This window comes from Anabrus simplex, chromosome 2 (genome assembly GCF_040414725.1).
Source record: "Anabrus simplex isolate iqAnaSimp1 chromosome 2, ASM4041472v1, whole genome shotgun sequence".
Classification (NCBI taxonomy): Eukaryota; Metazoa; Arthropoda; class Insecta; order Orthoptera; family Tettigoniidae; genus Anabrus; species Anabrus simplex.
The window spans coordinates 319567355-319583464 of record NC_090266.1 but is presented as its reverse complement, the minus strand read 5'-3'; the positions used below and the strand labels follow the sequence as shown (position 1 = coordinate 319583464).

At 41.7% G+C, this 16110-nt stretch overlaps 1 protein-coding gene across 1 annotated transcript in view; it reads right to left on the bottom strand.

The window, feature by feature from the left end:
• The window catches only part of LOC136864093 (uncharacterized protein C12orf56), a 405652-nt gene extending 403467 nt beyond the window's left edge, over positions 1–2185 (bottom strand). Inside the window, exon 1 of the mRNA XM_068225784.1 lies at positions 2012–2185. Coding sequence (XP_068081885.1) covers positions 2012–2100 — 89 coding nt within the window. The 5' untranslated portion in view covers positions 2101–2185. The remainder of the gene's footprint in view (positions 1–2011) is intronic.
• Between the last annotated feature and the right edge of the window lie 13925 nt (positions 2186–16110).

Sequence of the window (16110 nt, the reverse complement as noted above, 5' to 3'; positions counted from 1 at the left end):
TCTTGGAGCAAGAAACGGTCATCGTACAGACAGCAGCATTGTAGCTGTTGCATTGTTTGAGAGACTAGCATTCATTTGACCGGCTGTGTGGCGCTAGTGTGCTCCAACTTAGAAAATAGAAAAGCAACGCAGTTGGTTGGCATTTACTGGTACGTTAGTGGATTCCTTTAGGGGCCAATTTTACTTTCATATTGGAGTCTCTGCGGAATCTGCAGCATTTGGAGAGGCGTTAAACAGATTATTATTATTATTATTATTATTATTATTATTATTATTATTATTATTATTATTATTATTATTATTATTATTATTATTATTAACGTAAATTCTAACCGCTAACGGTCTTAACATGCTGGAAGACAACGGCACGGAATTGTTGCAATCCAACAAGCTCAAATGTCAGCAACCTGACCCAGAATTGAAATCTTTTTCTCGGTAAAAATAAACATAATTAATAATAAGAATGATAATGATAATAATAATAATAATAATGTTATTGGATTTACGCTTTTCGGGGACGCTGGGGTGCCACAATTTTGTTCCATAGGTCTTTATTTATGTGCCGGTAAATCTACCAACATGAGGCTGGCGTATTTCAACACTTTCAAATACTACCGGACTGAGCTGACATCGAACCCACCAACATGGGCTTCGACGGCCAGCGTCTATCGCCGGAGTCACTCAACACGGCACGACAGACTTTTTTTTTTTGCTAGCGGCTTTACGTCGCACCGACACAGATAGGTCTTATGGCGACGATGGGATAGGAAAGGCCTAGGAGTTGGAAGGAAGCGGCCGTGGCCTTAATTAAGGTACAGCCCCAGCATTTGCCTGGTGTGAAAATGGGAAACCACGGAAAACCATCTTCAGGGCTGCCGATAGTGGGATTCGAACCTACTATCTCCCGGATGCAAGCTCACAGCCGCGCGCCTCTACGCGCACGGCCAACTCGCCCGGTACGACAGACTTTACCACAAAGATTATTATTATTATTATTATTATTATTATTATTATTATTATTATTATTATTATTATTATATTACTGATACCGGGCGAGTTGGCCGTGCGCGTAGAGGCGCGCGACTGTGAGCTTGCATCCGGGAGATAGTGGGTTCGAATCCCACTGTCGGCAGCCCTGAAGATGGTCTTCCGTGGTTTCCCATTTTCACACCAGGCAAATGCTGGGGCTGTACATTAATTAAGGCCACGGCCGCTTCCTTCGAACTCCTAGACCTTTCCTATCCAGTCGTCGCCATAAGACCTATCTGTGTCGGTGCGACGTAAAGCCCCTAGCAAAAAAAAAATATATTACTGACAATCTACACTGGTTTTAACAATAAAACTAGCAGGCAGTGAGATTTTTTTTGTTGAAGGCAAGTCCACGAGAGTCCCGGGGCGAAAACTATGCCCCTCTACTCATCTGTTTCCGGGAGTGCCGATGAGTCGGGAAAAGTCTCTGGTACTACACAGGCGGGGAAGAAACGATCTGGCTGACAGGCGGTATTTTCCTCTCGTCAGAAATGAAACCCCCCTCTTCGCTTGTGGAGAAAAATCAAATTTTGAGTCGGAGAGCTATAGGCAGTGGTAGTTTATAAAGTGTCATGATAATATTATGCATCATTATCCACCTCCTGAGTGGTATAGAATACTCTCCGCTGTGTTTACAAAATAGTTTAAAGATGAAATGTTCACCAACATTGTCAGTCTACTTCAAACTAGTGAACAAATCTACCAGATTATAACCTATGAATAAGGTGTCAAAATAAAGATATTTCACGTTCTGGGATTTTCATTAGATTATTGCATTAATAGTTTCCTAACTATCATATGACATAAACATTAAGAATGTTGAAGTTCTGCGTTGTTAAGCAGAACAATGACATTATGCACGGTATCATATGGACTTATTTAATACATCCTACTGTAGGTTTCAATAAATTAACGTGTAATCAATATGTGCACATCTACATAAGTAAGGTGAAAGCAGTCCCATCGCTCCTACGATAAATACCTGATATCATCGAAGAGCGCACGTGGTAAGGCTCGTTTCAAGAAGATCTCTAACTTGGGATTCCTTCTGGACGACAATGACTCGGTCATCGTGAAACAAAACGCATTATCGACAGCTAGAGAGAGCAACAGCGGGAAGAAAGATTCCCATGTGCTTCAGAGACAGCTGCATGAAATAGAGTCAGTGCCATGTAAACCGGTAACACATCCATCAACAACATTGGGTCCCGCCAGACTGCGCTTCAGTTCTGCAGACCGGTACGGTACTTGGGCAAGCACGCACTTCGGAGACTTGCGCACATCACACCCGGCTGTCGTGACTGGAACACACTACATGCAACACCAATTTCAAATGTCAATATAGTGGAGTTCGCGATTCGTAACCCGATCTTTCGCCTTGTCATTTCAGAGGGAATAAATTCTCATATTGCCACTCGAACTAGCATAGTAGCGATGTGGGAAAAACAAGATCACCACAACAATGAATGCAGCATTCAGCTGAGTCAGGCTGGAGTGCGTATTTCTCATTCCCGTTATTGTCAGGATTAGGATTCATAGAGGGTTATTCAGCTAAGTTGTCCACCTCAAATAACATGTAAACCGTTCAAGACATCGACATTCTGTTGTCAATTTCAGTAATGGTACCAAGGGGCTCATAAGTGGACTTAAAGTACTTTTTCATGGCGTCAGTATCTTCTGAGAGGTACGAACTTTAATTTCTTACGTGGAACTACACTGTTTATTGCACATAGCATTATACCTACGAACAATACAAATTTAGCACCGTGATTATTTTGAAAATTGAACGAGTACTTCTCGAGAAAATGTGATGTATTCATACGTGCTTCATTCGCTAGTTGGGGACTGCCCTGTTCGATTCGCGCTATGGAAGACACGTGAGGCAGCTGCTGACATACAGAGTCGCTTCAAGTTCTTTTTTTTTTTTTTTTTGCTACTTACTTTACGTCGCACCGACACAGATAGGTCTTATGGCGACGATAGGACAGGAAGGGGCTAGGAGTGGGAAGGAAGCGGCCGTGGCCTTAATTAAAGTACAGCCCCAGCATTTGCCTGGTGTGAAAATGGGAAACCACGGAAAACCATTTTCAGGGCTGCCGACAGTGGGGTTCGAACCTACTATCTCCCGAATACTGGATACTGGCCGCACTTAAGCGACTGCAGCTATCGAGCTCGGTCAAGTTCTTCTGATAGATAGGTATTCTCACAACTGTACGCATAAATACACTAAGATAAAATGTAATATTTAACACCTTTAATATCGCCTTGGGTAAATGAAAAACGGATATGCGACGTGTTGTATGAGACAACATAACTTTGACGTGACGTTGAACCACACAGGACCGAACAAGCTAGCTGCGCAGGGCTGAGTGGCTCAGAAGGTGCTGGCCTTCTGACCCCAAGTTGGCAAGTTCGAACCTGGCTCAGACCGGTGGTATTTGAAGGTGCTTAAATACGTCAACCTCGTGTCGGTAGATTTACTGGCACGTAAAGGAACTCCTGCGGGACAAACTTCCGGCACCTCGGAGTCTCCGAAAACCGTAAAACGTTGATAGTGGGACGTAACAAAAAACATTATTGGAGCTACTGTAGCTGCGCGATGTGGTCCGCTTGGCTGTTAGCTTGCGCTCGGGAGATGGTAGGTTCGAACTCCATATCGGCAGTCCTGAAGATGGTTCTCCGTGGTTTGCCATTTTCACACCATTTTCGCTTTAATTAAGGCCGCGACCAGTGCCTTCCCGGTTCTAGTTCTTTCCTAAACTATCGTCAGCGAAAACCCACTTGAGTTAGTGCAAACACTAGGAAACAAAGAAAACCATACATGATCGACGACAGGAAGGACACCTCCCTGTAAAACTGAGCCAAGTCGACTGCGTGACATGGGGCGCAACACATCTCAAGCAAATTATTGGGTAAGTGGCAGAGGAAGAAGGAGAAAGTGTAGTAAACTAAAAAAAAAGATAGGCGCAGTTTGAAATGTTGTAAAGTAATGGAGGTAGTGGAAGTGAGTATTTTTTGAAGAAGTACTACTAGTACACCTTGGCAGCCACCCCTTCTTAACAATAATCAGGGCCGATGATCTAGATGTTTGATCTCTTTAAACAACAATCATCATCATCAACACTGTCCAGCTCCATGGCTAAATGGTTAGCGTGCTGGCATTTGGTCCAGAGGGCCCCGGGTCGGGGATTTTAACTTTCATTGGTTAATTCCAATGGCTCGGGGGCTGGGTGTGTGTGCCGTCTTCAGCATTAGAATTCATCACAGGTAGGGCCCCATTCTTATAGACGCGCAGGTCGCCTATGCGGCGTCAACTCGAAAGACCTTCACTCGGCCTCTTCGGAGGCCACACGCCATTAATTATCATCAACACTGATCAGAAGGGAGGGGGGGGGGGGGGGGAAGAAGTGGTTGGATCCTTCGAAGAATGCACAAAAGAAGAAGAACGACCACAGAGAGCTTGAAAATGAAAGACTCCGTAGGCTTCGGAAACCTAACACCGTCGGAATCAGAAAACAACAAGGATTGACTAAAGGAAGCGGGAGAGGAAAGGGAACCGGTCGCATATCTGCTTTATGAGCACAGTGGAGAGAAGACCGACTGTATCTGTTAGAAGAAGTTGAAGAAACTCTGTATGTCAACAGCTAGCTAGTGTTCCATACGTAGCGCGAATCAAACAGGGTAGTCCCCAGCTGGCAGATGAAGATCGTTTGAATACAAGGTGACCCAAAAGTCCGTTAACATTTGACGTGGCAGTACTTCACGGAATATTGGAGGTAGAGAGGCACACATGATTAGCATGATATGGGGTTTTATTGACACCAAAATATAGTACATAAAGCTTCAATAACAGTGTCTTTTATGGTAACGTTAACACGCCGCGATTGCAGGTGGAGGGCGGATCTGACGCCCTCTCTCACGATAGCTCTTTTATACCGTAAAACAGGTCTCATGCAGCATCACTGACGCGTTGCTGTCCAGCGCCATCTGTTGGTCTGTTTGTGCACTCGTTGTTGATGTCAATAAAACCCCGTATCATGCCAAGCATGTGTGGTCATTTGTACCTGACGTGTTGCTGTCCAGTGCCATCTGTTGGCCATTTTGTGTACTTATTTTGGTGTCAATAAAACCCCACGTCATGCCAATCATGTGTCATTTATTATCTATCTACCTCCAATATTCTGTGAAGTATTCTCTCATTAAATGTTAACGGACTTTTGGATCACCTGTACATCACATTTTTTGGAGAAGTACTAGTCCGTTTGAGCCTCCGTGGCTCAGACGGCAGCGCGTCGGCCTCTCACCGCTGGATACCGTGGTTCAAATCCCGGTCACTTCATGTGAGATTTGTGCTGGACAAAGCGGAGGCGGGACAGGTTTTTCTCCGGGTACTCCGGTTTTCCCTGTCATCTTTCATTCCAGCAACACTCTCCATTATCATTTCATAGCATTTATCACTCATTAATAAATCACCTTGGGAGTGGCGACCCCATTGTAATAACAGCCTATATATGTTTCATTCATTACATCCATGACCCGGTCAAATGACTGGAAAACAGGTTGTAAGTTTTCATTTTCACTAGTCCGTTTCTCCAAATAATCACGGTGTTACATTTTTAATGTCTGTAGATATAAGGCTATGTGTAGAAGACAGCGAGTTCCATTTAAGAACACAAAGTTAGTACCACTATCTCAGAAGATAATAACATCATGAAAAAGCGCTATGAGTCTGATTATGAGCCACTTGGTACCATTTCTGAAAGTGAAAACATAATGACAATATCTTGAACGGTTCGAGAGTTATTTGAGGTGGAAAACTTAGCTGAATAACCCTGTATGTTATGAACGTATTTGTATTTTCTCAAGCATTTAAACAATACAGGTTTAGCCACCAAGCACTGCTTTTTACTACTTTTTAGGATCTACAGGAATGCATCAAACTACTGAATTCATCCATCAATGAATATTCCTTTTTTATTTCATTATAATTTTCCCTCCGTCCTTAATTCAGTATGATGCCGAAACAGTAGGCTACGCTACAAAGAGCTGTTTTAAACGTTCAAATTTGAAGCTGCTTCTATTATCCCGTAAAAGATGCAGCTGACCAGCTCTATGGTGTAGTGGTTAGTGTGATTAGCTGCCACCTACGGGGGCTCGGGTTCGATTTCTGGCTCATCATCATTATCTAAAGGCTTTGCCTTGTCGCTGCAACCATTGATCTCTTCTCTATACGATCCTTTTCATCTCTCCATAACCTTGGCATCCCATCATCTCAACCCCTTCAATGATCTTCTTCCGTGGTTTCCCTCTGCCTTTCTTTCCCATCACCTTGCCTTCGAACAAGTTCTTTAGGAAGTCATCATGCCGGAGATTGTAACCAAAAACTGACGCTTTTCTCCTTTTTATCGTTGTTATTAAATGTCTCTGGGTGTTTATTTCTCTAAGCACTGCTTCATTAGTTTTCTTCTCAATCCAGCTAGTTCTTGGCATCTTCCTCCATAGCCACATTTCCACTGCCTCTAGTCGTTTCACGTCCTCCTTCAAGAGAGTCCATCCTTCACAGCCATATAGCAGCACACTCCAAATGAATGTTTTGATAAACAGTTTATTTTGTTCATTATCTAAGGATTTATTAACCCTCAAGCACACGCGCCAGATCTTAGGTCGCAGAGACACGCGTGGGGTGCTTTCCACCCCACATATCATTGTATTGTAAAATATGAATTACTGTATTAATTGGAGATTTTAAGATAGATTACGTACGAATGACTCTTTCTGCAGGGATCCAGCCAGAAAGGTACAAGAGCGGGGAGAGCACAGAAAAGATATTTGTACATTTCACCAGGAAATAAAATGACTGGGGTGGATTCCACCCCATACGCGTGTGTTTGAGGGTTAATTAAGAGCTGCTTCTTCTCCTCAAAGGCTTTCTTACACAGGGAAATTCTTTTTTTATTTCCACAGTGCATCTGTTGTCATTGGTAATAACTGATCCTAAGTAGCAGAACTTGTGAACCTGTTTTATTAAAATATTTCCAATTCTGAGATGTGCCTCTGGCTTCATTTTAGATTTGCTTACAACCATAACATTAGTTTTACTTACATTAATGTTAAGTTGGAAATCTTTTAAGATGGATGTTAATTTGTTGAGCATGATCTGCATGTTTTTCTCATTGTCAGCCAGAAGTGCAATATCGTCGGCAAATCTAATACAGTGTACAGTTGTTCCATGTATTTTAATGCCAGGTGTCTTTGATTTAAACATTTCCATGGCCTCTTCAATGTACAAATTAAATAGAAATGGCGATAAGGAACACCCCTGTCTTACTCCTTTCCTGATCCTCACCTTGCATACTTTTTCATTACTTTCGATGTTTATTCTTTGATTGATGTAGATGTTTAATATTGCTTTTCTGTCTTTCCAGTTCAAATGAATATCCTTCATAATTCTGAACAGTCTTTTCCACTGAACATTGTCAAAAGCTTTTTCCAGGTCTACAAAAGCTATATATGTATTTCTGTTAAGCTCTAGTCTTTTCTCCAAGATGGTTTTAAGTGCTATAATAGCTTCTCTCGTTCCTATTCCTTTCCTGAACCCAAACTGATCATCATCTAGATTCTGCTCAATTTTCATTTTGATTCTGTTTTTTAATATGCATGTGAATATTTTTGCTGCATGCGAAACAAGGCTTAGTATTCTGTAATTGGAGCATTCTGTTGAATCTCCTTTTTTGTGCAGAAGTACTTCTTTGCTTTCTACAAAATCCTCTGGCATATCTCCATTTTCATAGCAGTACTGGGTGATTTTGAAGAGTTCATCCTTCAGCTTTTTTCCAGAGTTTTTCCACAGTTCAGCAGGCAGTTTGTCTGGTCCAGGAGCCTTTTTCTTTTTCAGCTGTTGCAGTGCTGTTTCGAATTCACTCCTCATTATGGGAGGACCTAGTTCATCTTGTGAAACCTGCTCCTGTTTTATGATGTACTCATCTACATTGTCAATTTCTTCTCCATTATATAGATCCTCCAAATACTATTTCCATCTCTTCATTACCTCCTCATCTTCTATTAACAGATTTCCTTCCTTATCTTTTATAACACTGGATTTCATTTTAGCCTTGAATTGCGTTCTTTTTACTTGATTGTATGCTCTATCAGCATTTCCGATTTTCATATCATGTTCTATGCTTGTACAAATGTCATCCGTCCATTTTTCTTTCGCCTCTCGGCACTTCTGTGTAACTAAGTTTTTTAGTTTCTTATAGTTTATCATTCCTTCTGGAGTGTTTTTCCGGTGTTCTTTATTTATTTCCTGAATGAGATTTAGTATTTCTTCAGTCATCCAGTTCTTCCTGGGTTCAAGCTTCTTTTTTCCTAGTACTTCATCTGCTGCCATTGTAAGTGAAGCTTTGACAGCATCCCAATCTGTTTTGTTGTTGTACATGATCGTGTCTGTCTTTTCTTCGAATGCTGCTTGTGTTAATGGAGCATTTAACTTATCTAGATTCCATTTCTTCCTTCTTGGTTTCCTTAACTTCTTCAGCCTAATTCGACATTTTGCTAATACTGGGATATGGTCGCTGTCAATGTCTAAGCCAGGATAGCTATGGCATGACGTTACCTGATTTCTGTACCTTCTCTTAACTAGAATGTAGTCAATTTGGTATCTGTTATTATCTCCGAAATCCTTCCACGTGTAACGTCTTCTATTAGGCATATCAAATACAGTGTTCATTATGATCATGTCCTGTTCTTCACAGAAGTCCATCATACGTTCTCATTTATCATTTGTTCTTCCTAGACCAAACCTGCCAGCAACTTTTCTAGTAATATTGCTGCCTACCATAGCATTGAAGTCTCCCATTATGATTATGTTATCTTTGGCATTGTTTAGTTTAATTATGTCTTCTATTTTATTATACATTTCCTCAACTTCATCGTCATCATGTCCAATACCTGTATTATTACCATATCTGTTGGTTGGGCAGCTATTTTCACCATCATTATTCTATCATCGACATGGATAGTACGATTTCTGGCTCTGGCACGAAATTTGAAAAGTCATACGAGGGATGGAACGGGGTCCACTCAGCCTCTGGAGGTCAACTGAGTAGAGGGGGTCCGATTTCCACCTCAGTCATCCTTTAAGTGGTTTTCCGTGGTTTCCCACTTCTCATCCAGACAAATTCAGGGTTGGTACCTAACTTAAGGCCATGACAGCTTCTTTCCATCTTACTTTCCTATCCCTTCCAATCTTCCCATCCCTCTACAAGGCCCCTGTTCAGCATAGCAGGTGAGGCAGCATGGGCGAGGTACTGGTCCTCCTCCCCAGCTGTATCCCCCCGATCCAAAGCCTCCTGCTGCAGGACACTGCCCCTTAGACGGTAGAGTTGGGATCCCTGACTGAGTCCAAGGGAAAAACCAACCCTGGCTGGTAAACAGATAAAGAAAGAAAGAAAGAAAGAAAGAAAGAAAGAAAGAAAGAAAGAAAGAAAAGATGCAGCTACGTTCTGCATCACATGAGGTGATCGGTGCATATTGAAAATTCCGTTAGGCCTATAACATTTTTCCATCCGTTTCAAGACCTTCATTTTAAAGTCACCAGCATTTTGAACAAGATATACTTTTTTGGCATTTTGAGGGTAGCAAGCTTATGGGACAAGAGCAGAATACTGACTGGCCGGGCTGGTTGATGCTTTGCTGTTAAGTGAGGGGATATCATTCCAATGTCCGGTTCCATGGCTAAATGGTTAGCTATTTGCTTTACGTCGCACCCGACACAGATAGGTCTTGTGGCGACGATCGGATAGGAAAGGCCTAGGAATGCGAAGGAAGAGGCCGTGCCTTAATTAAGGTAGCATTTGCCTGGTGTGAAAATGGGAAACCACGGAAAACCATCTTCAGGGCTGCCGACAGTGGGGTTCGAACCCACTATCTCCCGATTACTGGATACTGGCCGCACTTAAGCGACTGCAGCTATCGAGCTCCGTTAAGTGGTTAGCGTGCTGGCCTTTGGTCACAGGGATCCCGGGTTCAATTCCTGGCAGGGTCAATTCCCTTGGCAGGGGGACTGGGTGTATGTGTCATCTTCATCATCATTTCATCCACATCACGACGCGCAGGTCGCCTACGGGAGTCAAATCAAAAGACCTACACCTGGCGAGCCGAAGTCCTCGGACACATCCCGGCACTAAAAGCCATACTCCACTTCATTTCCTTATTCCAATGACTTCCTCTGCCTGACTCAAATGGGTGTTCACTACTGTTCAAGTTAAAGCCACGTTTCTTTTAAATCTCTACTGAGCACTCATACTCTTTGCTACCGAGCGAGTTGGTCATGCAGTTAGGGGCGCGCAGCTGTGATTTTGCATTCTGGAGATAGAGGGTTCGAACTCCACTGCCGGTAGCCCTGAAGATGGTTTTTCGTGGTTTACCATTTTCACACATTAATTAACGCCACGGCCGCTTTCCTCCCACTCCTTGCACTTCCCTATCCCATCGTGGCAGTAAGAGCCATCTGTCGGTGCGACGTAAAGCAACTTATTCTTTAAATCTGTCCTTGAGTGTTCAACTACTTCAACTTCAAAATTTATAAACTTTGCCTGCATTGCCATGCTTTCTATCACTCAAAACGGCAAGAGTTCTGGTTGCCTTTATTGCGGAGGAAAATTGTGTAAGGATATTGTTTTAAAATATTACTAATATGGAATAATAGACTATATATTTTCCATATTATGCGTTAAACACAGAAGCATGGAAAAAAATGTAAAATAAATTTGTGTGATTTGTATTACAAATAACATAATTGATAGATACATTTTAAAAATACGATTAACTTTGTGGTAAAAAAATATGTATTTGCATAATAAATCCTAGCCTTGGTTATTGTTGCTCTATTTTAGAGGCTCGATAACCTGCCCTTTATTGTTGTTATTATAATGATACTTATGGGAACATGTGCAACTGTAATTATTTGGGCCTGGGTTTGCGATAGGTGATTCGGTACCGTACTTCATCTTAAAAAATACGATCACACCGTTTACACGGAGTGAATGTGAAATATTAACTCAGAATAAAGACTGTCAGTGCCAGGATTTGAGACTTGGACCTCCCAACGGTCCAGCTTCCTAGCCTTACTGTGAGGCGTGAGTGCACGTACAGTACTTGGTTACCAATGGCATTGAGATTCATTTCCGTTCGTTTGTGCTCAGTTTGTGCGTGAGGGTCGTGTCGTAGCAGGAATCGGGGCGTCTGCAATATTCTGGACGATTCTATCAAATGCACCCTTTCCTTATACCGGGTGATTCTAAAGTTTGTTCCATGGAGTGGTCGAAGTACAAAAACTTTCGAACTGGAACGTTTAATCTAGGACGAAACTCTGCGTGTTCTTGAATAGTAGAACTTCTGTTATCCGGAACACTTTTTAACCGAAATACCGTTTAACCGAATTGACCATAAAAACTAATTGTTATGTTATGTTACGCCAAAGGGGATTAGTAACGGAATGCGTGGACTGCTACCTGCTCTTCTCTGTTGTCAACTCTGCTTGTGATGTGACGGCTCAAAGCCGCCTGACATATTGACACAGCGGCTAGAAAACGATGTGAAAAGAAAAAGTAGAAAATTGTGCAATATGTACAGTACAAGTATATGCACTATGGAACTTGGTTTGTTCTAAACATGTACAGTAGTTTGGGATTATTAAAATGCTTTGATAGCATTGTATATGGTACTGTCTTTATTTACTTTAATCTAAAGCTTTAAAAACGTTTCTTAATTACAAACAAAAAGATTTTAATTATTATCCAAAATTTTTATTATCCGAAACCACCTTCCAACCACCGCCTTTCCCCCTCCCCCCACTTTCCTTTTTGTTCTGGTTATCACAGGTACTACAGTATATTGCACATAAAGATGTGATGTTGGTATAGCGTAATACAACAAGCTGGGGAAGTGTTGGAGGTTGTTGATTACTTTTTGGACCCATCTTTAACCTGAAAATAATTCATGCATAAATATTGTACTACAAGAACACAACCTGGGTTGCCAGGCGTCTGGTATTTTATGGGGCAATACCGTATTCTTGCTAAACGACCCGCATTTTCTATCTAAGAAGGTAATTATCTCTTTTCTTTGAACCTCAAAAAAAAAAAAAAAAAATACACCGATACTTCCACCGTTGATGAATCAACGGTTTTACTTGCCGTATTTCAAAGGGGCAGATTTCTTCACTCCTTGTTACTTTCTCAGTTGTAAGAGTTCCTTGGGGAACCAAATTTTGTGAAAATGGTTTCTGCTTGAATGTCTTTGCCGAGAGGATGAAATGTTGAGATGGGAGAAATATATGTACCGTACTGTTGGCTATTCATTTCTGTAAATTTGTCTTCAGTGGCATGTTAAGATTTTTATGAAATTCCTAAGAATAACTTTATTCTTTACAACTTTGTTTTACTGGCCACGATGGGATAGGAAAGGGCTAGGAGTGGAAAGGAATCGCCGTGGCTTTGAGTGAGGTACAGCCCCAGTATTTGCCTTGAGTGAAAACGGGGAACCACGGAAATCATACGAACAATGAAATAAAAAATGTTTCAGTATAACATGGCATAAATATAACGGCACGTATGAATAAATTGCACGATTATGTCAATATAATTATAAATGTATCATTCTGAAACGAAGTTTGCCGCTTGTATAATACGAGCCACGATGCTTCTTTGGGCCGCATCACAGACATATAGTAAATAGACTGGCAGCATCCTATCTCGTAGCATTGGTGCACGTGAAGTCGGAAGCTTGCGGCCACCGCCATTTTACGTCACTACAGAGCCACTGTAAACAAGCATGTTACTGTGTTACGTGCAGTTTTATTTTATGCTGTTTTAATGCACATTTACAATAATACTTCGGCAAACTACTGTGTGGCAGAGTGGTGAATACCTGCGTAGTGTTTGGGTGTGGTTTTTCCTATTTATGAAGAAAGAATAAGGAAGGAATAGGAGTTTCAATACACCGGTAAGTGGCGTACATGTGCTCATGTAAGCCTGTTGCCTACTTATTAATACAATTTTACTTACTATTAAAGATGCCTAATTCACTTCCTTCCGGTGTATATTTGTCGGCGTTAGCACCCTTGTGATGGGGTGCGACTAGGGCCTAATAATAACAATAATAATAATAATAATAATAATAATAATAATAATAATAATAATAATAATAATAATAATAATAATAATAATACACTGGGTTGTAAGTTAAGTTTTTGTTTCGGTGGTGTTAGTAATGGAATAATAGTGGCCTCGATCTCTTCTATTCTTTAAAGATACATTGTAAGGATATCAAAATGACTGTTAAAATTAGAGTGGAAGGATTGGTGAGCTTGTAACAATAAAAATAGGTGTTAGGTTTATTATCACAGAATATTATTGAATATATCTCAGGATTTGGTGGTAAAGATGTTAGTCAGTTATTATCTACCGTGTGATACCTGCAAGGAAGCTATTGCACAAAAAGAAAATCCTTAGCTGGGCTGAGTGGCTCAGACAGTTGACGCGCTGGCCTGCTGACCCAAATTGGCATGTTCGATCCTGGCTCAGTCCGGTGGTATTTGAAGGTATTCAAATACGCCAGCCTCGTGTCGGTAGATTTAGTGGCACGTAAAAGAACTGCGGGGCAAAATTCCGGCACCTCGGCGTCTCCAAAAACAGAAGTAGTTAGTGAGACGTAAAATAAATAACATTAAACATTATTATTAGAAAATCCTTATCCATTCATTTCTTTCAAGAATGGAGGTAATTTGCATGTTCCTACGAAAGATGTTGTTGATGTGTGCAAACTTACTGACGAGGGAACACATACATGTGTTACACTCAGATTCGGTTGAAATTTGGTAGGAATATTCGTGGGAGGCAGTAAAATGCTAAGGTGGAAACTGCATGTGCCCAGCGCAAGTTTAAACGCCAAAATTGAACAAATAAATAGTCGTAAAATTAGAAGTGTCGCGGGAGTATCGGGGTGTAGCGGAGAGGTAGGGAGGAGTGAAGCAGCGGACGTGAACCAACCAGTCTGTAACGAGCTGCGCCAGCAGCCAGGCAGCGTATAGTTAGCGCGTTCCCCTTAACTTCCCGATCAGATGTGCAAAACGTAAATATGAAAACAGCACATGAAACAAGTGTACACAGGACGATGTTTGAACAACAAGGTTTGAAAAATTCACGCCCGAGTTCTTGTTACTCTTAATTTTTCCAACCTTATTGGCATCGTTCTTCAATCCGCTGCTTCGCTCCTCCCTACCTCTCCGCCACATCCCGATACTCCCGCAGCACTTCTAATTTTACGACTATTTATTTGTTCAATTTTGGCGTTTGAACTTGTACTGGGCACATGTAGTTTTCACCATAGCATTCTAATGCCTCCCACGAATATTCCTACCAAATTTCAACCGAATCCGAGTGTAACACATGTATGTGTTCCCTCGTGAGATGTATTTCGGAGAGAACGCATGTAATTGTTTAAGCTCAGTCATGAACGGGAACATACCTAATGAAGTCACAGCTAAGTTGTATGAAACTTTTTTTTTATGTTTAAGCTCACATCCTTAGATCTAAACTCGGACGCGCACGTTTATTGCTTTATTAGTGTAATTTCATTACTGTACCTGAAAATACGTGTGGCGTTGAAGTCTAAACAGTCTGACACCGTGGTTAGTCAGTTCGAGTCCCATTGGTCGAAAAAAAAAAACATTCACTATCAGAATGTTGGCCGGCAAGGTAGGGGAGGTGATGCTATACAATATCCAATCATTAGATTGGGTGTCAAAAGCCTGGAATTACAAACCACTCCGCACTGCCCAAATGGAGTAAAAAATGACGTATGGCTCTTAGTGCCAGGAGTGTCCGAAGACATGTTCGGCTCGCCAGGTGCGGGTCTTTTGATTTGACTCCCGTGGGCGACCTGATGAGGATGAAATGATGATGAAGACGACACATACACCCAGTCCCCGTGCCAGAGAAATTAACTAATGACGGTTAAAATTCCGACCCTGCCGGGAATCGAACCCGGGACCCCTGTGACCAAAGGCCAGCGCGCTAACCATTTAACCATGGAGCCGGACCTCAAATGGAGTGAGGGCATATGACGCTGTTGATGGTGATTCGTTTGTCGGATGGGGAGGATAAGCCTCGAGCAGACCCCTTGGTGCTGTTCAACAGGAGAAGGCTATGTGCCAGCATTGGATTTCACCCTCTTCCTTCCTACTATCATATATCACGTCATTCATTTCATCTCATTAACTCCTCTGTTGAGGTTGATGTGAGGAAAGATATCCGGTCGTAAAAACTCGCCACGACTGATTCATCTCACTTCATACCCGACCCTGTACAGAAACGGGATAAGGGGTGGACAAACAAACAAACCTGGAAACACGCGTAAATCGTGCTGTAAAAGAGTTGAATAGAAACAGATTTGACCACAGATCAGTCTAAAACAGGTTGGCTATTTTTAAGCATTCGTAAATTGATATGCCAGTGTTTCTTTTTTTAAGAGTAAAATGAAGGACATAATAGGTCTAATTCATCAGTGTTGTTGTTACTATTTCGATGTGATTTTAATTATTTTAATTATCTCCTGTCCAATATTCCCGTTCCGGCTATTATTTTACATTAATGCATCGGGCTAGTGTAGTGACGTAAGATGGCCGCGTCCGACACTTCAGGCTTCAGAATCCCGCTGCTCATTGCCAGTCTACTTCTATATGTCTGTGGGCAGCATATCTGTCCCGTATTTTGTTTCAGATATCTGTCAACCCTGGCAGTGGTATGCCTCTCATTCACAGCACGAAGCGAAGCACAAATAAGTACAGAAATGAAGTGGAGTAGTTTTACGGAGTGTGCTAATAGGTCATTTACAGTATGATTGCTAATTGTACCATTTTCTTCTTCTTTCAAACGTGGAAATTTCTTTCGGCAGAAGCACTCGTTGAATGGATTCCTAAAATGTTGTCGGTTTCGACGACAAGTCATTACCCAGGGGTAGCAGATGTTCCTCATTGAACGGAATGTCCTGCATTTTAAGCCGGAAAGGCATTTTCCG